General features: G+C 68.9%; 3 protein-coding genes across 10 annotated transcripts; 2 read left to right on the forward strand and 1 right to left on the reverse strand.

Moving 5' to 3' along the window:
- The first annotated feature begins 808 nt into the window (after positions 1–808).
- Positions 809–5,923, forward strand: POLR3C (RNA polymerase III subunit C). Of its 3 annotated transcripts, none has more exons than XM_080570483.1 (15): positions 809–926; positions 1,467–1,760; positions 2,274–2,529; positions 2,657–2,842; positions 2,961–3,049; positions 3,230–3,334; positions 3,517–3,609; positions 3,734–3,814; positions 4,156–4,207; positions 4,314–4,374; positions 4,468–4,618; positions 4,720–4,821; positions 5,370–5,419; positions 5,542–5,691; positions 5,775–5,923. In XM_080570483.1, the coding sequence occupies exons 2-15, from the start codon at positions 1,614–1,616 to the stop codon at positions 5,854–5,856; spliced, it is 1,605 nt and encodes a 534-aa protein (XP_080426609.1). In that variant the 5' UTR covers positions 809–926; positions 1,467–1,613; the 3' UTR covers positions 5,857–5,923. The 3 variants fall into 3 exon arrangements, 1 of the variants encoding a protein (XP_080426609.1); XR_013942529.1 differs by having other exon boundaries at positions 833–926; positions 5,519–5,691; XR_013942530.1 differs by having other exon boundaries at positions 833–926; positions 5,594–5,691.
- An 853-nt stretch (positions 5,924–6,776) lies between these two features.
- Positions 6,777–10,467, forward strand: NUDT17 (nudix hydrolase 17). 4 transcript variants are annotated; one of them, XM_080570496.1, is made up of 8 exons: positions 6,777–6,892; positions 7,565–7,687; positions 7,774–7,945; positions 8,057–8,082; positions 8,192–8,284; positions 8,369–8,467; positions 9,176–9,312; positions 9,396–10,467. In XM_080570496.1, exons 1-8 carry the CDS (start codon positions 6,821–6,823, stop codon positions 9,568–9,570), a joined length of 897 nt encoding a protein of 298 aa, XP_080426622.1. In that variant the 5' UTR covers positions 6,777–6,820; the 3' UTR covers positions 9,571–10,467. The 4 variants fall into 4 exon arrangements, with proteins under 4 accessions (XP_080426622.1, XP_080426623.1, XP_080426621.1 ...); XM_080570497.1 differs by having other exon boundaries at positions 9,962–10,467; XM_080570495.1 differs by lacking the exon at positions 8,057–8,082.
- On the reverse strand, positions 9,930–20,782 carry PIAS3 (protein inhibitor of activated STAT 3). 3 transcript variants are annotated; one of them, XM_080570493.1, is made up of 15 exons: positions 20,679–20,766; positions 19,505–19,562; positions 17,288–17,750; positions 16,873–16,957; positions 16,508–16,558; positions 15,749–15,839; positions 15,345–15,479; positions 15,002–15,107; positions 14,313–14,386; positions 13,740–13,900; positions 13,206–13,342; positions 12,757–12,928; positions 12,362–12,495; positions 11,901–11,938; positions 9,930–11,800 (listed from the first exon to the last, which is right to left on the reverse strand). In XM_080570493.1, the coding sequence occupies exons 3-15, from the start codon at positions 17,745–17,747 to the stop codon at positions 11,531–11,533; spliced, it is 1,914 nt and encodes a 637-aa protein (XP_080426619.1). In that variant the 5' UTR covers positions 17,748–17,750; positions 19,505–19,562; positions 20,679–20,766; the 3' UTR covers positions 9,930–11,530. The 3 variants fall into 3 exon arrangements, with proteins under 3 accessions (XP_080426619.1, XP_080426618.1, XP_080426620.1); XM_080570492.1 differs by lacking the exon at positions 19,505–19,562 and having other exon boundaries at positions 20,679–20,782; XM_080570494.1 differs by lacking the exon at positions 20,679–20,766 and having other exon boundaries at positions 19,505–19,936.
- Between the last annotated feature and the right edge of the window lie 1,292 nt (positions 20,783–22,074).

Genomic DNA, 22,074 nt, shown 5'->3' on the forward strand with positions numbered 1-22,074 from the left:
CCCTGTGCGGTCACGGTGCGAGGCTGGCGTTTTTTTCTTTTTTTTCCCCATTTTTTTCCTGTTTTTTTTTTTTTGGGGGGGCATCGCAGCTCTGGCGGACAACAAGGACGGGGAGGGGGGGGCACCTCACCCCCACGACCCTCAACGAGGGGCATCTCCCCCCGAACCCAGCCCCCCGAAGGATTTGGGGTCGGGGTGGGGGACACCAGGCCCCAAACACCCCGAGGACCCCCGAGACCCCCCCGAAACCCCCCAAACCCCCCCAGGAGCTGGGGAGGGGGGGGGGCACCGCATCCCTTTGGGGGTGGGGGGGCCATCCCTTCAGGGGGGGGTCCCCATCCCTAGGGGGGGGGTCCCCACCCGTTCAGGGCTCCTGGAGGGGGTGTCCTCGGGGTCGCCCCCTCCCCACCGGGCTGCCAAGTTTTGGGGGGTGGGGGCGCCCCGGCCCTGCCCGCAGCCATTGGGGCGCAGCCCCCCCCTTAAATATAACCAATAAAACCTCGGGGGGGGGCTCCGAGGGGCCGGGGGGGCGGGTCCGAGGCCCCCCCCCCTCGGGGCTTACCGGCAGCTTGGGGCTGACCTCCCCCTTGCAGCTGTGGCAGAAGAAGCGGTGCTGGGACACGGCGGCCGCCGCCGAGGCCTCCGCCATCTTGTCACCCCCTCCTCCGCGCCTCCCTGCCGTCAGTCCTCCGGCCGGAGCACCGAGGCGGGGCTAGAGCGCCCCCCCGGCGGCCGCCTCCGCTCTAGCCGCGCGCTTCCGGGCCGCTCGACTGCTCCGCGGTCCTCCAGAGCAGGCGCGGAGGGCGGGGGGAAGGGAGGGGCAGAGGGAGGGCGGAAGTGCAGGGTGCGGGGGCCGGAAGTGGAGGGAGGGAGGGCGGAAGTGGTGGTTGCTATGGGGCGGGTCGGGGCCTAGGAGTTGGGCCTGGGTGAGAGCGGGCCTGGGGCAGGGCGGCGGCCCCGGTGGGGGGGGGGGGGGGGGGGGGGGGGGGCACGGGGTTGGGGGCACCCCGGGGTGGGGGACATGGGGACGGGGGCACAGTGGGGTGGGGGACACAGGGACGGGGATACAGGGATGGGGGCACCCAAGGGTGGGGGACACGGGGATGGGGACGGGCACAACAGGGTGGGGGGAACGGGGACAGGGACACGGGGACAGGGGGACCCCGGGGTGGGGGACTTGGGGACGGGGACAGGGGCACAAGGGGATGGGGGGCACGGGAACAGGGGCATGGGGGCGCCCAAGGGTGGGGGACACAGGGACAGGGGCACTCCGGGGTGAGGGACATGGGGACAGGGACACGAGGACGGGGACACCCCGGGGTGGGGGGCACGGGGACAGAGGCACAGTGGGGTGGAGGACACAGGGACGGGGACACCCCAGGGTGGGGGACACGGGGACAGGGGTACCACGGCGTGTGGGACACCCGGTGGCACCGGCTGCTTTCCCTAAAGCTTTGTTTTCGTAGGGTCGCCTCCGTTTGGGACCGGCCGTCCCGGGGCTCTGCAGGCAGCAGCAGCGCGACCCCACCGGGCTCCGTGCGCCCGTCCAGGCCCCTCGAGACCCTGCTGACCCCGCCGGACCCCCCCCGCGTGCCCGTGGAGACGCAGTGGGGATGACCCAGGCCGAGATCAAGCTGTGCTCCCTGCTGCTGCGGGAGCACTTCGGCGAGATCGTGGAGCGGGTGGGCACGCTGCTCGTCAGGGCGGGCGCACAGCCGCTGCGGATGCTCGCGGGCGACACGGGGCTGTCGCTGGAGCAGGTACGGCCCCGGCGCCGCCACCCGAGGTGGCCTGGTCCCCTCGGGGGCCGGCGCGAAGCCGGAGAAACTCCTGGGAACGCCTCGGAAAGGGCAAAGCCGGGCTTGGCTGGGTATAAGAACGCCGAGGAGGGTTTCTGCAGGGGCAGAGGGGGTTCGCGGCCTCCCCCGCGAAGGGCCCGTGGAGGAGCGGAGCGGGGTTTAAATGCAGGGAGCGGAGGCAGGGGGTGCCTGTCGGAGGGGCGGGGGATGCATGCGGGCCGCGGGAGGCCCGAAGGGGCGGCAGCAGGAGCAGAAGGTTCCCGTTTCCCCTGCCTCACCCAGCGGGGCAGCGAGGGGGGGGGGCCCCGCAGGGTCCCCCCGCGGTCAACCTGCGGAGCCGTGCCCCGGGGGGGGGAATTTTGGTGGCCGTAGGTGGAAGAACCGCGCTGCGACCGCCCTGAGCGGGGACGAGGAGCCCCAAGGGTGCCGTTCGGGGCTCCTCCCGCGTAACCGAGACCCCCCCCCCATTTGCAGGTGAAGAAGGCCCTGTGCGTCCTCCTCCAGCACAACCTGGCGACCTTCCAGCTGCAGAAGCGCGGCGCGGTGGAGTACGAGGCGCGGGGCGAGCGGGTGCTGAGGATCCTCCGCTACCCGCGGTACATCTACGCCGCCAAGACCCTCTACGGCGACACGGGCGAGCTCCTCGTCGAGGAGCTGCTCCTCAACGGCAAGATGACGATGAGCGCGGCGGTGAGAAAGGTCGCCGACAGGCTCACCGAAACCATGGAAGGTGGGGGCGGCGTGAGCGTGGCCGGCGTGGAAAATCCCGCTGGGATCGGGCTGCTCCTGGCCGTGGTGGGCGCGCCCCTGGAGCCTGAGGGTGCCGGGGCCCGACGCCGCCCGCTCCGTCCCCGCAGACGGCAGGACCATGGACTACGCCGACGTCTCGAGCACCTTCGTGCGCCTGGCGGACACGCACCTGGTGCAGAGGTGCCCGCTGCTGCCCGACGCCCCCCAGGGCCCCGCGGCGCCGCCCGCCCCCGCGCCCACCTTGGTGCTGAACGAGAAGGACATGTACGCCGTGCCCCGGCTCAACCTCACCGGTGAGCGGGCGCCCCGGGGTGCTCGGGAAGCTCAGCACCGCTGGGCACCGACGCTGTGTGGCTTTTTTTTTTGGGGGAAAGCAAACCCCTTTGTCCTTTTTCGTTTTTTTTTTGGCAGGGCGGGGAAAGCGGCGGCGGTCGTGCGACGAGGAGGAGGACGGCGAGCGCGGGGCGAAGAAGCAGAAGCAGGATGCGGAGGGCACCGAGGTACTGGAGGGGGTCTCGAGCCCCGAAGCTCCCTCGGCTCCGGGGGGGGCCGCGCATCAGAGCTCCTGGCTCCGAGCTCGAGGGCGTGGGTGTTCCGGCACCTTCCGAGCCCCGGCCTCTCGCGGGGGCCGGGACCGCCGCCGCCGTCCTGCGGACCCTCTGCTGGCCCTGTCCCCGCAGCCCCCGCCCGACGACGGCATCTACTGGCAAGTGAACTTCGAGCGCTTCCACCAGCACTTCCGCGACCAGGCCATCGTCAGCGCCGTGGCCAACCGCATGGATCAGGTCCGGGGAAGCTTCTGGAAGCCTCCTGCTGCCGGGCTCCGCGGCTGGAACCGCGGTGGGGGAGGCTTCAAACCCTGCCCTGGCCCAGGCTTATGGGGGGGGGGGTCGGGGTCCGGCGGGCGTCGGGGGGGCTCCGTGAGGCCGGGACCCCCCTCGCCCACGGCCGCGTCCTCCCCGCGCAGACCAGCAGCGAGATCGTGCGGACGATGCTGCGCATGAGCGAGGTCACCACCTCGTCCGGCGCGCCCTACACGCAGCCGCTCTCCTCCAACGAGGTCCGTGCCCGCCCCGGGGGGAGCCGCCCCCGCCCCCCTCACGCTTCGGCTGATTTCCCTCTGATTTTGTTGTTTGTTTGGTTTTTTTTTGTCTTTTTTTGCTGTTTTTCCCCCCCTCTCGCAGATCTTCCGGTCGCTTCCAGCCGGGTACAACATCACGAAGCAGGTTTTGGACCAGTACCTCACCCTGCTCGCCGACGACCCGGTGAGGGACGCCCCCCCCCCCCACAACCCCCCCGCGTCCCCGCAATGCCCCCGCTCCGTGTCCTCCCCTCGTGGCGTGCCGGGGGGGCGCGGGGCTGAGGGAAAAACCTTTTTTCTGCCATTTCTTAACGGATACAAAAAGCGAAGCTCATCGCGTTAAAAAAAACTGGGGCAATGTCCTCAGGCTCTTAAGATCAAAGAGGGTTTTTTTTTGGGGGGGGGGGGGGGGGGAATCTGTTCAAGTGACCGTTGTAAGCGAGGTTTTACACCAGTCAGGTTTTTAATACCTCGGGGCGCGCTGAGCTCTTGTTTTTTTGTTTTTTTTTTTGTCTTTTCTCCTAGCTTGAGTTCGTGGGCAAATCGGGGGACAGCGGCGGGGGCATGTACACCGTCAGTATCCTTTTGGGGGGGCGGGGGGGGGGGCAGCCCCGCCGGGGTCTCCCTGGGTGTAAAACGAGCCCCGAGCGCTGCTGCTGGCCCTTGACGCGCACCCCGCGCAGATCTTCACAAGGCTCTCGCCTCGCTGGCCACGGCCACGCTGGAGTCCGTCGTGGAGGAGAGGTGAAGGGAAAAATCCGGGGACTTCCCGACCCGCTCCTGCCGCCGCCTGCGCCCACCCATCCCTTCCCCCTTCCCCCTTCCCCCCCCGCCCAGGTTTGGGTCCCGCTGCGCCCGGATATTCCGCCTGCTCCTGCGCAAGAAGCACTTGGAGCAGAAGCAGGTGGAGGACTTCGCCATGATCCCGGCCAAGGAGGCCAAGGAGATGCTGTACAGGATGCTGTCCGAGAGCTTCGTGGCCCTGCAGGTGAGTGGGGCCAAGCTCCGCGACCGGGGACGCCGCCATCGAGGAAAACGCCCCGCGCGCCCCCCCTCCGGGCCGCCCGCGAAGCCCTCCCCCTTCCCCAGGAGATTCCCAAGACGCCGGACCACGCGCCCTCGCGCACCTTCTACCTCTACACGGTGAACGTCCCGTCGGCCGCGCGCATGCTGCTGCACCGCTGCTACAAGGTGCGGCCCCGCGGTGCTGCCCGCGCCCCCCCCCCCTTGTCCCCCCAGTAGCCACCAGGACCCTCCGATCCCCTCCGATCCCCTCCGATCCCATCCCCAAGCAGGGGGGGAATGGCCTGAGGGCTTTTATCCCCCCACTGCCAGCCCCCCCGTGCCTTGAGCAGCTCCCCCACCATCTTCTCCCTTCTCCCCCGTCCCCTTTTTCTCTCCCCCCGTCCCCTTTTTCTCTCCCCCCGTCCCCTTTTTCTCTCCCCCCGTCCCCTTTTTCTCTCCCCCCGTCCCCTTTTTCTCCCCCCCCGTCCCCTTTTTCTCTCCCCCCGTCCCCTTTTTCTCCCCCCCCGTCCCCTTTTTCTCCCCCCCCGTCCCCTTTCTCTCCCCCCCGTCCCCTTTCTCTCCCCCCCGTCCCCTTTCTCTCCCCCCCGTCCCCTTTCTCTCCCCCCCCGTCCCCTTCCTCCCCCCCCCCCCCCCTTCCTCCTCCCCCCCCGTCCCCTTCCTCCTCCCCCCGTCCCCTTTTTCTGTCCCCCCCCGTCCCCTTCCTCCCCCCGCAGAGCGTGGCCAACCTGATGGAGCGGCGCCAGTTCGAGACCAAGGAGAACAAGTGAGCGGGGCCACGGGGCTGGGGGGGGGGGGGGGGGGCTGCAGAACCTGTGGGGGGGGGGGGGACGGGACACACCCGAGGAGCTCTGCCCCCCCCCAGCGGGGTGGTTTCCGCCCCCGCAGGCGGCTGCTGGAGAAGTCGCAGCGGGTGGAGGCCATCCTGGCCTCCATGCAGGCCACGGGCGCGGAGGCGGCGCAGCTGCAGGAGATCGAGGAGATGATCACGGCCCCCGAGCGGCAGCAGCTGGAGAACCTCAAGCGCAACGTCAACAAGTGAGTGACCCCCCCCCGGGGGTGGGGGGGGGGCACCCCCAGCCCTTCGCCCCCCCCCTCCAACCGCCCCCTGTCGCCCCCAGGCTGGATGCCAGCGAGAACCAGGTGGACGAGACCGTCTTCGTGCTGGAGTCCTTCATCGGCAGCACCGTCAGGAAGCCCTGAGCGCGCTGCCCCCCCCCCCCACTTTGTGCCCCCCCCCCCCCTTTAAGGACAATAAAGTGACCCCCCCGAGCTGCTGCCTGCTGGGCACAGGGACCCCAAGTGTCACCGCAGCGTCCTGTGGGGGGGGGGGCGGGGGGCTGGGGACAGCCCCCACCTGCTCCGAGTGCCCCCCCCCCCCTTGTCCCCCCCCTCGTGGCCCCCCCTTGTCGGCCCCCCCTTGTGTCTCCCCCCTCGTGCCCCCCCGCCTTGTGTCCCCCCCGTCCCCCTTCCCTTGTCCCCCTTTGTGGCCCCCCCTTTGTGTGTGCCCTTGCCCCCCTTGTGCCCCCCCCTTGTGGCCCCCCTTTGTCTGCCCCCCCCTCGTGTCTCCCCCCTCGTGCCCCCCCACCTTGTGTCCCCCCCATCCCCCTCCCCTTGTCTCCCTTTGTGGCCCCCCCCTTTTGTGTGGCCCCCCCGTTTGTCCCCCCCTTGTGCCCCCCCGGGCCTGCCCTCGCCCCGCCCACCCCACTCGGAGGCCACGCCCCCTCCCCGTGGGGCGAAGCCCCGCCCACCCCGGCTGGAAGCCCCGCCCACCCCCGGCTGGAAAAGCCCCGCCCACCCCCGGCTGGAAAAGCCCCGCCCACCCCTGCTGGAAAGCCCCGCCCACCCCTGCTGGAAAGCCACGCCCACCCCTGCTGGAAAGCCACGCCCACCCCTGCTGGAAAGCCCCGCCCACCCCTGCTGGAAAGCCACGCCCACCCCTGCTGGAAAGCCACGCCCACCCCGCCTGGAAGCCCCGCCCACCCCGCCTGGAAGCCCCGCCCACCCCGCCTGGAAAGCCCCGCCCACCCCGGCTGGAAGCCCCGCCCACCCCGGCCGGAAGCCCCGCCCATCCCGCCTGGAAAGCCCCGCCCACCCGGACGGAAGCCCCGCCCACCCGGCCGGAAGCCCCGCCCACCGGGTGTTGTTGCGGGGGGGGGGCAGCGCCATGGCGGGGCTGGGGCGCGTGCTCGTGCACGTGCGGCGCGGCGGGGAGGGGGGGGCGGCGCGCTTCGGGCAGGTACGGGGGGGGGGGGCGGCAGAAAAAGGGGGGGGGAGAGCAAAGGGGGGGGGCTTTGGGGGGAGGAGAGTAAGGGAGGGGCTTTTGGGGTGGGGGGGGGCCTTGGGGGGGGAGCAAAGGGGGGGGCATTGGGCGGGAGGGGGGTCGGGGGGGGTGCAAGGCCGGATTGGCGGGGGGGGCTCTGAGTGTGCAACGCGGGGGGTGCAGCAAGGTGGGGGGGCACGGGGGGGGGCATGGGGGGGGCACAGCTTGGGGATGGGCATGTATTGGGGGGCGCATGCAGCGGGGGGGGGGCACAGCTTGGGGGCGTGCAGCGGGGGGGGGGGCACAGCTTGGGGGTGTGCAGTGGGGGGGGTGGCACCTAGCGGGGGGGTGCAGCAGGGGGGCGCCAGGCGAGGGGTGCACAGGAGGCAGTGGGTGTCACCCCCCCAACCCCCCCCTCGACCCCCCCCTCGACCCTCTGACCCCCCCCCCTCGACACCCCCAACCCCCCCTTGACCCCCCCCAATCCCCCCCCCTCGACACCCCCAACCCCCCCCTTGACCCCCCCTCGACACCCCCCAACCCCCCCCTTGACCCCCCCTCGACCCCCCCCAACCCCCCCCTTGACCCCCCCGACCCCCCCTTGACCCCCCCTCATTGCTGGGGGCTCCCCCCCCCCCCCCTCTTTAGAGCGTCACCGGCGCCTTCTGCGCCCCGCACGAGGACGCGGCGGCCGTGAGCTGCGGGCTGCAGCGCGGCTGCTTCGTCCTGGCCGACGCCGCCTTCCCCGGCTCCACCGAGACCGTCCTGCGGGTGCGTAACGGCCGGGGGGCGGGGGGGGGGGGACACACACAAACCCTGGGTGTCCCCATCCATCCCCTGACACCCCCCCCCCCCAGAGACCCCCGTTCTGCCCCGCCAAGCTCCTGGGGGCGCAGCCGGCCGCCGAGCTGCGAGGCCGCGGCGTGGAGGCCGCGGTGGCCGTGCTGCTGCAGGCGGGCACCGGCCGCGTCCTGCTCACCCGCCGCGCCGCCGGCCTCCGCGGCTTCCCCAACGTCTGGGTGCCGCCCGGTGAGCCCCTGGGGGGTGGGTTGTGGGGGGGGGCACAGGGGTGTGGACCCCCCCCCACACCCCCAAATCCCCTTCCGCGGGTGCCTCCAAGCCGCTCTCCCTCCCCTGCAGGTGGGCACGCGGAGCCCGATGAGGAGGTGAGGCCGGTGGGGACAGCGCGGGGAGCTCCTGGGGGGGCTCCTGGGGGGCTCCTGGGGGGGCTGAGCGGGTGCCTGACCCCCCCCCCCCCCCCCCAATCATCCGCAGCTGCTGGCCGTGGGGCTGCGCGAGCTGCAGGAGGAGACGGGGCTGCGCCTGGCGGCCGGCACCTTCACCTGGAGGCTGCTCGGCCTCTGGGAGGTAACGGCCTCGTCCCCCCCCGTCCCCCCTTCCCCGGCCTCGCCGCGGTGCCCCCCCCCCCTGCTGACACCCCCCCCCCCGCAGTCCGTGTACCCCCCCATGCTGAGCTGGGGGCCCCCACGGCGCCACCACGTCGTCGCCTACCTGCTGCTGTGCTCCGAGGAGCCCCACGAGGAGCTGGAGGTGAGCCCCCTTTTAGTCCCCTGGGGTTTTCCCCCCTTTTTTTCCCCCCTTTTTTCCCCCCTTTTTCCCCCCTTTTTTTCCCCCCTTTTTTCCCCCTTTTTTCCCCTTTTTTCCCCTTTTTTTTCCCTTTTCTTCCTTTTTTTTCCCTGCTCTTCCTGCGCTTCCTTCTCTTCCTGCTCTTCCTTCTCCTTTCTTCCTTTCCTTTCTTCCTTTCCTTTCTTCCTTTCCTTCCTTCCTTTCCTTTCTTCCTTCCTTTCCTTTCTTCCTTCCTTTCCTTTCTTCCTTCCTTTCCTTTCTTCCTTCCTTTCCTTTCTTCCTTTCCTTTCTTCCTTTCCTTTCTTCCTTTCCTTTCTTCCTTTCCTTTCTTCCTTTCCTTTCTTCCTTTCCTTTCTTCCTTTCCTTTCTTCCTTTCCTTTCTTCCTTTCCTTTCTTCCTTTCCTTTCTTCCTTTCCTTTCTTCCTTTCCTTTCTTCCTTTCCTTTCTTCCTTTCCTTTCTTCCTTTCCTTTCTTCCTTTCCTTTCTTCCTTTCCTTTCTTCCTTTCCTTTCTTCCTTTCCTTTCTTCCTTTCCTTTCTTCCTTTCCTTTCTTCCTTTCCTTTCTTCCTTTTTTTTTTGTTTTTTTTTCCTTTTCTTCCTTTTCTTCTTCTTTTTTTTTTCCCTTTTTTTCCTTGCCCCCCCCCCCAACTCCGAGCGCTGCTTTGGCTTTCAGGCCAGGCTCAGCCCCAGCGAGAGCGAGGTGAGCGCCTACGCCTGGCTGGAGCCGCGCGTCCTGGAGGCCATCGCAGCCACCGAGGACGGCGCGGGGAGCTCGGGAAGCGTCCCCGGCACGCTGCCGGCCTCCGTCAGGTGAGGCTGGGGGAGAAGGGAGCCTTGGGGGGGGGGGACACGACACAGGAGCAGCTCCCGTGACCGTTGTGTCCCCCCCCCAGCATCACGGAGGTGAGCGGGGGCTCGCCCCGCGCCACGCAGCTCCCCACGGCCACGCTGCTGAACACGGCGCCGGCCGAGGGGGAGGACGTGGAGCGCGTCAGCACCGGCACCCAGTTCGCCCTTGGGCTCTGGTTGGAGGCCCGGGGGGGGGAGCGGGGGCCAGCAGGGCCCTGAGGCAGCGCCGCGGGGCCGGGAGTAAAGGGATTGCACCCAGGGGCTGCGCTCTGCTGCGCCGGGGCCGTGGGTGGTGGGCACCCATCCTGGTGTGGGGAGGGAGAGGGGAGGATGGGGGGTGACATGGGGGGGGGGAGGGCAGAGGGGACACGGCTCGGGGCCCAACGGGGGACGTGCCCCCACGATGCTGCCCCCCGGGATGTGGGGTAGGGGCAGGGGGCAGCTCCTGCCCTCGCCCCCTCAGTTGGAGAGGGACCCTCGGGGCAGCACCGGTGTGACGCTGGCTGCACACAGATTCCCCCCCCACCCCCCAAAATGGGATTTCGGGAGATTTTGCCCCCCCCCCCCCAGCTCGGTGCCGTGGTTTATTGATTTTATTGCATTGGCATAGTCACCGCGGGGACGATACAAGAAGTAAGAAACCTTCCAAGCAGAATACTGTGCGCTGCTCCCCCCGGCCCAACACAACGGGCACGGGTGGTGCTCTGCCTTAAAACTCAGCCAAGGAGCAGTTAAAAAAAGTGCTAAAAAAAAAGAAAAAATTGCTACTTGTGCTGCCTGTCCCCCCCCTCCCGCCAGCCTGGCCTCGCACCATGTCCCTGGGCCTCTTGCTCCAGAAATCGGGACCGGAGCAGGGCCACGGGGAGCTGGCGGGGCTGAGCAAGCCCCAGTTCAGCCAGGACACGCAGAAGGCGGCGGGGACGTCGCCGTGAGGGTTACAAACTAAATAAGTTTAAATACATAAATAATCTGTGCAATGGGCGCCGCGCGCGAGCCCCGCCGGGGTCAGCGCAGCCTTCCTTCAGTCCTCGCCTAGGCGCGCCACGAGGGAAGTCTTTGGAGTTTCCTATGTACAAAAGCTGCAACTGAAAATATAGATCGTCTGCTCTCTGTACAGGTCTGTGCTGGAAATGTTGAAAAGGAGGGGGAAACAAATCTACAGTTTTGAAAAAAATATGGCGGAATTACACCGGGCAGCGCTGAGCCTGGGGGTGGCGGCGTGGTCGGAGCGCTGCGCTGCCGCCCTCCTGCCCGTGGGGCTCTGTGGGGCTCCCCGACCCCCCCCAAAAATCTGCAGAACACAAACCTGGGGCTGAAACCGCAGCCAGGGGCTGTGGCTGTTCCCGGGGGGAGCACAGCCTCCTCCAGCGTGGCCCCCCCAGGGTCTGCTCCCTGCCCTCGTTGCCTTTTTTTCATTAAAACCGAGGGATTTCCAGCCAGGGCTTGGGCAGGAGGAGCGCCACGGGGCGGTGACGCCTTCCCCACCGCTGCTCCCCGTGAGGACGGACAGACGAGCGCCAGGACAGACGAGCGTCCGCCGGGAGCGATGCAGGCGAAGGCCCTGGCACGGGTCAGGACCAGACCAAGTCCCTCGTGCGCCTCTGGTCCTGCGAGCAGAGCCCGATTCTGGCCGGGGCGCAGCGCCCCCGCCCTGCCCGTGCCCCCCCGGGGCCGTTCCTTCGCCAAACCCTCACCGGCTCAGCCCCACGGCTGCCACGTCTCAGGGGTGAGCTTCTCCCCCTGCTTCCTCCTCCTTGCACCCGGCAGGAGCTCGCTTTGCTCCCAGGACCCGGGGGGGTGAGCACGGCCGGAGGCGCAGCCGGGGCAGGGCAGGACCCGCTGCAGCGCTCGCGGCCAGTGGGGCGAGGGCAGGCGAGCCGTCACCCCCAGCTCCGCGGAGCAGGGCCCTACGGGATATAACCGGCCCTAAAACACCTCCTTAAAGGCAGGGGGGGCGGCTAACCTCCGGCCAGGGGCGCTCCCCGGCTAAGGAGTGTGCGCACAGCTACGGCTGTGGCCCGGGCACGCCGGCAGCCCCCGGCACGAGCCCTGGGGGCACCGGGGAAGAGCCGCGGCCCGGCGGGGGCACGCGGCGGGGTCCGTCCAGCCCCCAAGGCAGCTCCTGGAAGCCTGCCCTCGCCTCCCGGCCCCGGCAGAGGAACGGCAGCCACGGCGCGGGTCAGTCCAGGGAGATGATGTCCGGCCGGCAGCCCGGGAGCGCGGCGCTGCCGCCCACGGTGCCGCCGTGCCCGTGGCTCTCGCGCAGCGCGCCGGCGGAGACGATGCTGCTGATGCGGCCGGCGGCCGGGCTGCCGGCGCCGTGCGGCGTCCCCATGACGGGGCCCAGGGGACTCATGTTGATGAAGTGGCCGGAGGCGCCTCGGTACTGGAAGAAGTGGCTGAGGGCGTCCTGCTCGTCCAGGGAGGTGATGACGGAGGGGCTGTAGTGCTGCCGAGCGGGAGGAAAGCCCGCGTCAGGAGAAACCAGGCAAGGAGGAAAAAAAAAAAAAAAAGAAAAAAAAGGAAAAAGGAACCAAAAAAAAACGTACCTGATTTTCACTTTGAAGGAAGGAAAACAAATCCAGACCTAGAGAAATAGAAAGGGGGGGAAATAAATCTCCTGGTGGTGAATAAACCTCTGGCAGGAGGGGGAGCCCAACGGTGCCAACGCGGGGACAGCAGCAGGCGGGTTCGGGCTGCTCCCAGCCCCAGGAACCAGCACCAGCTCTGCTCCTACGACCCCGGTACCTGGCAGCTCGGCAACCTGGTAAACTGGTACGGCCACCAATACAGCCGTGTGGCCCCCAGGGTTGCTGTGTGGCCACCAGGACGGCCGTGCGGCCACCAGTACAGCCATGTGGCCACCAGGATGGCCGGGCAGCCCCCAGTATGGCTGTGTGGCCACCAGGACGGCCCTGTGGCCACCAGTATGGACGTGTGGCCACCAGTATGGCCGTGCGGCCACCAGGACGGCCGTGCACGTGCAGGAGCAGCCCCTGGGCCCCGTTACCTTGCAGCTCCGCCGGCGCCGGGTAGGACGTGCGGTACTCGTGGCCGGGGAGGCCGGGGAGGTAGTCGCTGCCGAGCGCGGCCGCGGGGGGGCTGCGGAGCACGGAGGACGGCCGGGGGTCGACGCTGAGCACCCTGCGAGAGAGAGAGAAGGGGTGAGGAGCCCCCGAAAGGAGGAGGCTGAGGGCAGAGCTCCCCGGGCGCTTCGCAGGGAAATAAAAACCCGGCCTCGGCGGCGCTGTGGAGGACGACCCCCGCCTCTACCCCCTGGGGGGCACGGGAGGGACGAGCAGGGCTCAGGGCACCGGGGGCTCAGCACCAGGCACACAGGGGGCACCTGGTGGGGCAGGGGGGTCCCAGTGGGGCAGGGTTGGGGGGCTCCCGGCGCTGCCTTACCCCTTGGGGCCGGGCGCCGCGGGCAGAGCCCCGCCGGAGGCCGGGCGCTGCTTCTTGGCGGGCGGCTCCTCCTCGTCAGACGAGCTGTCCAGGGTGAGATCGATGACCTCCACCTTCCTCCTGCCTTCCGCGGGGTTCTTGCCCTCGGGGCTCACCGTGTACACGGAGGCGGCTGCGGAGGCAAAGGGCTGAGGCTCAGAAGCGGAGGCCGGCGGGGTGCTGCCCCCCACAAGCACCACGGCCCCGTCCCAGGGCTTGCAGAGCCAGCACCAGGCCGGCGGCGGGGCCCAGAGGAGTGGCACCCTCGCTCCCGGGGCCAGGTCCCCGCTCCTAGCAGCATTTTTGTCACCCCAGGGGGGGAGCTGAGGTCCCCGAAGGCTCTCTGTAACAGCGGCTTTGGCAAAAAAACGAGGTGTCCGAGAAGGGCTCGGTGACCGCAGCGCCCGTACCCTCGATCCCACTGAAGGCAGCCGGCTGGCACACCTCCTGGCTCTCCTTCCTGGGCCTCATGGGGCACCAGGAGCCGTCCTCCATGAACTGGATCTCGTCGCAGTCCGTGCAGGAGTTCAGGATTTCCATGAACAACCTGTGTGGGGGCGGGGGGGGAGAGGGTGAGGTGGGGAGGGCAGACGCCACCAGGACCCAGGCGTAAAAACGGGGACACACGGGGCTGGGACGACCCTGAGCTGGTGGTCGAAGAGGTAAGACAAATAATCACAGCCCCGAAACCCAGCCCGCGGCTCCCGGCACACGGCAGGGCCCTGCCCGAGCAGCTCCCCCCGACGCTGCCCCCGCAGGGACCGCGGCAAGGAGGCCAAGATTCGGACAAAGGCTCCTTGTTCTCCGGGGAAAACCTCTCCACGTTGGCACGAGAGCAGTTCAGGGGACGGAAATCGGGTTTTCGGTCACTCGGGGCTGCAGCCCACGTACGGGAGCAGCGGGGGAGCGGCCGGAGCAGGAGCTGTGCCCCCCCCCCGGCTCACCCGTCGATGATCAGGTTGTCGTACGGGGCCTTCTTGTCGCACACGGGGCAGGTCCAGGTGGGCTTCTTCTCGTTCATCTGGAGGTACAGCGCCGCGTCGAAGCACTGCAGGTGGGTGCAGGTGGTGGCTCGGCAGGGCACCACCAGCCTCATCTTGCCCAGCTGGGGGGGGGGCAGGAGGGGAAATGAGTGAGGTTGGCCGCCTGCGACCCCTCCTCACGGCCCCAAGGGTCCTGCTCCCCTCCTGCCCCCTGCACGGCCACCGAGAGGTTCAATTAAACATCAGGGGAAGGTTAACACGCAAGGGAAACGCAGCTTTCCTGGGGGGTTTTGGCCATTTCCCCCCCCCGGGCTCGCTTCCCCCTCCAACAAACGTAGGGGGCAAGGTGAACGACAAGGGGCGGGCGGCGGGCGGCGGCGTTAGCCCGGCAGTTTGGGCCGATTCTGGCAATTTTAGGGTACGGAGGGACGGCTCCGCTGCCACGGGGGGCTCGGGGCTGCCTTTCCCACTGGAGGGGGGCCGCAGCAGCACGAACCGTGGCCTCATAGAGGGGGGGGACACGCCGGGACGTACCGGGCACATGAGGGAGACGCGCAAGCTGGTCGTGGCTATCTCGCTGTCGGGGTCGGCCGTCAGCTTTTCCTTGACTGAAAGGAGAGGGGGGGGGAAAAAAAGAGCTCTGCTTCAGCGCCTGCCTTCTTTTACCCACACGCGTACGCAGAGACATGATTTGAACTCGCACCGTGACCCTCGGTACCCAAACCGCAGGGTTAACAGCAGGGGTAACAGGGTTAACAGGGTTAACCCTAACGGCCGCGGCACGGAGACAGCCCCTGCCCCACGGATTCTGCCAGCCCCTGCCCCACGGATTCTGGCAGCCCCTGCCCTTACAGGCAGGATTTTGCAGGCTGCCCGCAGAGGGGCAGCGCGGAAGGAAAGGTTCGGATGGAGCAAACGGTGCCCAGAGGGGCTGCGCGCACCCCGGCACCGCTCCCACGGCCCTCGCAGGGGCCAAAAACGTGCCCGAAATAAAACCGGGGCCGGGCGGCGCTCCGAGGGGCAGCTGGGCTCAGAGCCTTGCTCGAGGATGAAAGGAACCCGTGGTCCTCGCAGCCTCCACGCTCGGGAAAAGGGGGCTTAAGGGGCAGGCGGGCTGGGAAGGGACGGGCACTGGGAGCCCCTGCGTGCTCGCACTGATCTGCCCTGCCCCACGGGCACCGGGAACCCCCACCCGCCCCACGCTCCCCCCTCCAGGCACTTACTCAGGGCTCGCGAGTGGTCGGGGTTGCGGATGCCCTTGGCGCGCAGCTTCTGCAGCAGGGTCACCGACGTCAGCTGCTTCACCAGGTACACCGACAGCGAGTAGTGCTGCGGGAGAGGCGCCGCGGCTCAGCCCCGGGGGCCGTGCCCCTAAATACAGCCCCACGTCCCGTCCCCCCCCCTCCCCGGCGCCAGCACCCCGTGGGGAACGTCCGCAGCGTGCGGCGCGGAGGCAGCGCTGCTGCTGCCGCTGCCTGGGGGGGGGGGAGGGAAGGGGGGGGGGTTGTCGTTATTTAATTTTATCCGGGCTCATTTCATCGCCCTCCCCAGGCGCTGCTCACCCACCCGGCCGAACTCCGCGGACCAGTTGACGACGATCGTGTTGGGGACGGTGGCCGAGAGCCGCGCCAGGGGCGTGATGTTGACGGGGCGGCTCGGGCGCTTCGGCTCGGCGCCGTTCTTCGTGGGCGGGAGGTAGCCCTGCCGGGAAGGAAAGGTTTCCTACAGCGAGGGAAATCCCCCCCTGGGGGGGTCAGGCCCTGTAGGAGAACCCCCAGCCCTGCGTCCCCATGGCACGGCACACCCCTGGATGCTTCGCAACGCATCCCGGAGCCTCTTAACCCCAAATCCTCCCCGGGTCCCCCAAGTTGGGTCCCTGAGCGCTGCCACGACCGCGGCCTCGTGCCCCCCCCGGGCATCACGGTGAGGAACAGGCAGGGTTCGGCCCACGGGATCCCAGATTTACTCACGGGCAGGGGGCAGAGCTTGCCGTTGACCTTGACGAACAAATTGGGAGGGAAGTAATCCTCCTGGGGACAGCTGGTCTCGCACAGGCAGAACCTGCGGGGCAGGGGGGAGGAAGAGAGGGGAATTTTGGGGGAACGGGGAGGCATCGCGGGGAGGGGGGACGTGTTTTGGGGAGGCATTTTGGGGTGGCATTTCGGGGAGGGGAGGCGTTTTGGGGAGGGGAAGGCGTTTGGGGAAGGGGGAGCTCTGCCAGGGGGTGAGCGTCGGGCGCGAGCCTCCCCGGCCCCGCTCATTTTTTTCCACTTTTCCCTTTTTTATTTCCCTGCTTGCTCTCCTCGCATCTTTAAGGGCAGTGACTGGGTCGGACAGTGAAAAACGCTCACGTTTTAAGCTTTTTTCTGGCCTCTTGCGCTGCCTTTTGCAACGGGTCAAAAAAATGGAGAGGGGAGCGGAGGGCGCCGTGCACGAGGGTGCAAAGCTCGGAGCGAGACCTGGCCCTGCTGCACCGAAATTATTCAAAAACGAGCACGTGCGGGGGCACGGGGCAGGGGGAGGGACGAGGACAGGCACCCTTGGCCTCGTGGGGCTCAGCACCCCCGGGTTTGGGGCTCAGCACCCCCGGGTTTGGTGCCCGGGGTGACCGCCACGCCGTGCCGAGCGCCCCCGGCCCCGCAGCGCGGCACAAGCGAGCACCAGCTCGGGGAGCGGGCTGGGGGGGGGGGGCGCTCATCAGGAGGACGCGGGCTTAATTAGGGCCTTACCTTAATTGCACCTGGACGGTGTAATCACATTTGGCACCCGGCAGGAGGTCTCTGCGAGAAGGAAGGCGCTCAGCCCGCCGGCGGTGGCCGCAGCCCCAGCAGCCCGACACCTCACCGGTGCCAGGCGCTGACCCCAGGACCATTTTTTTACCCCAGGACCATTTTTTTTTTTACCCCCCGGACCATTTTTTCACCCCATTTTCCCATTAATCCCTCTCCACGGGCTGCCAGAGCCAGCACCACGCCTCCCACCAGCCCAGCACCTGCCCCGGCCCCCCGGTGCCGGAGCCGAGGGGTGGGCAGGACGCAGGACCTGCTCCCCCCCCTCGCCCCGGGACCCCCCCCGGGTTCCCCACACCGCTCACCGTGAGGAGAGGATCTGCTGGACCTGCTGCGGGGTGAGCGCGAAGGTGAAGTGCGCCTCCTCGAAGCGCTGGCTGCTCGTGGACGCTGCGGGGAACGAAGGCGCTCAGCGTCACGGGCACCACGAAGCTCGCGGAGCCCACGGGCCTGCACCAGAACCCCCCTGGGGACACCACGCCTCGTCTTTTTGGGCCAATATCGACCCAGTCCTGCCCGTTCGGACCCAGCACCCTGCCCTCCCTCCGACCAAACCCCCCCCCGGGGGGGCATCGGGAGGGAACAAACCCACGTGGAGCCGCCCTGCACCGCGGGCACCACCGCGAAAGGGCTTTGGGGGGGGGGAGGACACGCTCCCAAAGCTCCCCCGGCCGTGTCACCAACTCCTCCACCCCCGGGGGGGCCGCCGGTGGCACGTACCGAGCGTGGTGGGCTTGATCAGCTCGTCGTAGACGTCGTAGAAGGGCAGCCTCCTCATGGTCACGTCGGGGTGCACCGGGTGGGCCGGCGGCGCCAGGTGCGGGGCGTCCGCCTCGCGCTTGGGTCCCAGCGCGGGCAGCGGGGGCAGCAGGGCCGCCGGCAGCGGCGCCGCGCCGCGCTCGTAGGGCAGGGGGCAGGCGGCGCTCGGAGGCAGCGCGGCGGCGGCGGCGGGGAGCTGCCCCGGGGGGACGTGGAGCACAGGGAGGTCGGAGGGGGCCAGGGCTTTCCTGGGGAACCTGCGGCGGTACAGCTCCTTGATCTTCATCTGCACGGCGGGGCTGCAGCCGGAGCGGAGCAGCTGCAGCGCCTTGGCCAGCAGCTCGTGCTTCCTCCCGCTCTTGTTCCTCCCGGCGAAGCCCAGGAGCACTTGGAGCTCCGACACCCTAAAGCTCAGGACCATGTGCTGCAAGAGACGCAAACGGGCGCCGTCACCGCCGCGCCGGCCCCGAGCCGCGGCCAGACCAGCCGGGAGGCAGCGGAGGTGGAAATATTCGGGGGGAGGGGGTGGGTTTTGGGGCGCTTTGCTCCGGGCTTGGAGCTCCAAGCGCCGCGTCGCTGTCCCCCGAGGTCGGTTGGGTGGCCTCCCCTCAAACTCTTGCTTTCAGGGCCAATTCTGCGCTCAGAGCTCGAGGTTTTGTCGCCCTCCAGCACCGGCACAGCCTCGAAGGCCACCATGGACCGGCGGAGGGAGGCTGAGCCCACCGGGACCACGCTGCCAGCACCCACCACGTCGGCAGGACGCGTGCCCGGGCCCCACCGATGCCCAGCGGGGCTCAGCTCCTGCTGCCCGCGGGGCTCCGGCGACTCCCCGCAGTGCAAAGGGACCCCGGGGGCACCCGGAGCCGTACGGGTTGCCTCGGCCCCGATACGAGACGCGCGGGACGGGGACCGAGGGCTGCCCCCGCCGGCACGCGGCGGGGCCGATTCGGAAAGCGACCGGAGCAGAGCCCAAAGAGCACCGAGGTCCCCCCGTGAGTTCCACGGGGAATTGTGGTCGCGGAGGGCGCGCAGCTCCCAGACTCGGGGTCGTTGCAGCGCGGGGTCGTTACGGCACTAATTGCTGCCGGCCCGCCAGGAAGGCTCCAGGGCAGCTGCACGGGGAGGTCACGGCACCCACCGACCGACCGTGGGGGGAAAAAAAAGAAGGGTTTGGGGCTGCCAGAGGCACCCCACGGCTGCAGGACGCACCGTGCGCCCCCGAAGCGGAGCAGCCGAGGAAGGGGGACGTCGAGGTCCCGCGGGACCGGCCCGTCGCCGCCGGGGAGCCGCAGCAGGATAGCGGCGGTGCTCAGCGGCTCGACGCTAACACCAAACGCCCCCGGCGCTGGCACAAAATGCCCCCGTCACCCCCACCCCGGGGCTCTTCTCCGCACCCGCCGGGATCGCTGCTCCGAGGGCAGAGCGGGGGGGAAAGCACCCCCCGCGCTCCCGGGGCCGCATCCGGCACGGGCTGAGCCCGCGGCCGCCGCCGGCTCCTCTCCTCGCAGGGCAGTCGCCGGCGTTTTGGCCTCCGAAGAAAGGAAGGGGTCCGGGCCAAGCGCGGGCTTTATAAGGAGAAATGAGCTCGTTTTCGGCTGGCTCGGCTCGCTTGCACAACGAGACCCAGATGGGGAACGGCTCGAAGCAGCGCTGGGCTGGGAGGGCGAAGGGGGGGGCTCGGGGAGGTGGCCGAGGAGCCGAGACGTGGAGCGGGAGCCCCAAAAACGCCCGGGAATAGCAAAACCGGTGCCTGGCCCCCCCCTCTGAGGGCACAGACGGGTAGGGGGGGGCTGCCCCCAGCCTGCCAGCCCCGTCCCCAAACCGCAGAGCGCCGGGGCTGGAGCTCGGACCCCGTGCCGGTGTCACTAACGCCGCGCCGCCCGGCAGGGCGCCTACCGCCGAGCCGGCGAAGCCACGCACGGTTTTAGGGGAAGGAGGAAAACCGGGCCATGAAACAGCACCAAAATTTGGGCAGGGTGCTGCTGGAAAGGTCAGAGGCAGGCACTGCTCCGGGGAACCACGCTCCTGCTGCCAGAAAGGTGCCGGTGCCCCGGCGGTCCCGGCGCAGGGACCAGCTCGGACCTACAGCACGGCCTGCGGGAAAACGTCTGAAACGCCAGCGAGGACCAAAAAAATAATAATAATAAAAAAAAAAAAATCAGCTTTGGAATTAGTTACCGGGGGCAATTTCCTATTCCGCAGCCGGGTGGGCAAGGGCGGTTACACGCTCTGACTCCTAAAAACGAGAAAAAGAGAGTGGCGGGGGCTGGAACCCGGCCGGCCGCCGGCGCTGGGGGGGGTCCCGCGCCGTGCCCGTGGCATCGCCACGCCGCTCCTCCTGCTCGCCCCACGGCGCTGCCCCACAGAAATCCCCCCCCGCAATGGGGCCGGGGGGTTGGGGGGGGGGCTCCGCACCGCCACCGCCTCGCTGCTCTCCGCCGCCGCGTGCCCGAGCCCCCCCGGGGCGCTCCGCGGAGGGGCTGCGAGGCTCCCGCTGCTGCTCCGGGACGGGACCCCAGCCCCGTCCCCACCTCCCCGGGGGTCCTGCGCCCACCTTCTTCACCCCCACTCCCCTAAAAAGCCCCCCAAGCTGCCCCACACCTGCCTCTGGCTGCCTGCCGGCGCTGTCTCGCTCCCCCCCCCCGGCCCCACACGTCTCCTCGGAGCCCCCCAGCCCCACAGATCCCCCTCCGTACCCTACGCTCGACCACCATCCCCTCGCTGCCAGCCCCACAGAGCCCTCTGCTGCCCCACAGACCCTGCCGGAGCCCCCCCACCGCCCGACCCCAGCCCCGCAGACCCCTCAGCCCCTCACTGCCTGGCCCCAGCCCCACACGTCCCCTCAGCCCCACACATCCCCACACGTCCCTACAGCCCCACACGTCCCCCCACAGCCTGACCCTAGCCCCCCACAGCCTGACCCCATCCCCACAACCCCCCACAGCCCCACAGCCCCCCCACAGCCTGACCCTACCCCCTCAGCCCCACAACCCTACAGCCCCCCACTGCCCGTCCCCGTCCCTTCGGCCCCCCAACCCCTCGCTGCCTGCGCCTGGCCCCCCACATCCCCTCGCTGCCTGATCCCCCCTCCCCGGCCCCACAGCCCCACGCGTCCCCCCACTGCCTGACCCTAACCCCACAGCCCCCCAACCCCTCGCTGCCTGTCCCCAGCCCCTCAGCCCCACAACCCCACGTCCCCTCTCTGCCTGTCCCCGGCCCCTCAGCCCCCCCCCAAGCCCCACACGTCCCCCCGCTGCCTGTCTCCATCCCCACGGACCCCCCCGGCCCCCCCCCGGCCCCACACGTCCCCCTGCCCGACCCCAACCCCGGCCCCCCGCGCCCCCCCCCCCACCTTCAGCTCCGCCGCCTCCGCCATCTTGGGACATGGCGGCCGCGGCCGGGCCCAGGGACCGGGGGCAAATTCCGCGCCCGGCCGCGGCCGCAGCGGGGCGGGGATTGGGGGGGGGGGGGGGGGAAGGAAAGGGGGGGGGGGGGGGGGGCGGGCAGGGAGCGTCGCGAAACTCCGCGCACGGCGCTGCCGCAACGGGGGGGGGGGAATGGGGGGGATTCTGTGGGGCTGGGGGGGGCTGGGGGGCCGGGCGTCTATGGGGTGGGCGTCTATGGGGGGGGCTTCTATGGGGGGGGGCTTCTATGGGGAGGGGGGGGGGCTTCTATGGGGCCGAGTTTCCGGGGGGGTTTCTGTGGGGTCGGGTTTCTATGGGGCTGGGCTTGTATAGGGTGGGCTTCTATGGGGAGCGGTTCTATGGGGTGGGGTTCTATGGGGTGGGCGTCTATGGGGGGGGGCTTCTATGGGGGGGGCTTCTATGGGGTGGGCTTCTGGGGGGGGGGGGCTTCTATGGGGAGCGGTTCTATGGGGTGGGGTTCTATGGGGTGGGCGTCTATGGGGGGGGCTTCTATGGGGGGGGGCTTCTATGGGGTGGGCTTCTGGGGGGGGGGGGGGGGCTTCTATGGGGCCGAGTTTCCGGGGGGGGTTTCTGTGGGGTCGGGTTTCTATGGGGCTGGGCTTGTATAGGGTGGGCTTCTATGGGGAGCGGTTCTATGGGGTGGGGTTCTATGGGGTGGGCGTCTATGGGGGGGGGCTTCTATGGGGGGGGCTTCTATGGGGTGGGCTTCTGGGGGGGGGGCTTCTATGGGGCCGAGTTTCTGGGGGGGGTTTCTGTGGGGTCGGGCTTCTATGGGGCTGGGCTTGTATAGGGTGGGCTTCTATGGGGCCGGGTTTCTATGGAGTGGGCTTCTAAGGGGTGAGCTTCTATGGGGAGGGCTTCTATGGGGTGGGCTTCTATGGGGTGGGGGGGCTTCTATGGGGCCGAGTTTCCGGGGGGGGTTTCTGTGGGGTCGGGTTTCTATGGGGCTGGGCTTCTCTGGGGTGGGCTTGTATAGGGTGGGCTTCTATGGGGTGGGTTTCTGTGGGGCCGGGTTTCTATGGAGTGGGCTTCTAAAGGGTGAGCTTCTATGGGGGGGGGTTCTATGGGGTGGGCTTCTATGTGGCCAGGTTTCTGGCGGAACCTCTCTCAATTATTTTTCAACGATCCTGGGAATTTGGGGAGGTCCCGGTAGACTGGAAGCTGGCAAATGTTGTGCCGATTTACAAGAAGGGTCAGAAAGAAGGCCCTAGCAATTACAGGCCTGTCAGTCTCACGTCAGTGCCTGGTAAAATCATGGAGAAGATGGTTCTCGAACTTATTGAGGCTCACCTGGGGGACAAAGCAGTCATCGGTCCCAGCCAG

This window comes from Anser brachyrhynchus, assembly GCF_964034855.1.
Source record: "Anser brachyrhynchus genome assembly, chromosome: 28".
In the NCBI taxonomy this organism is placed as follows: domain Eukaryota; kingdom Metazoa; phylum Chordata; class Aves; order Anseriformes; family Anatidae; genus Anser; species Anser brachyrhynchus.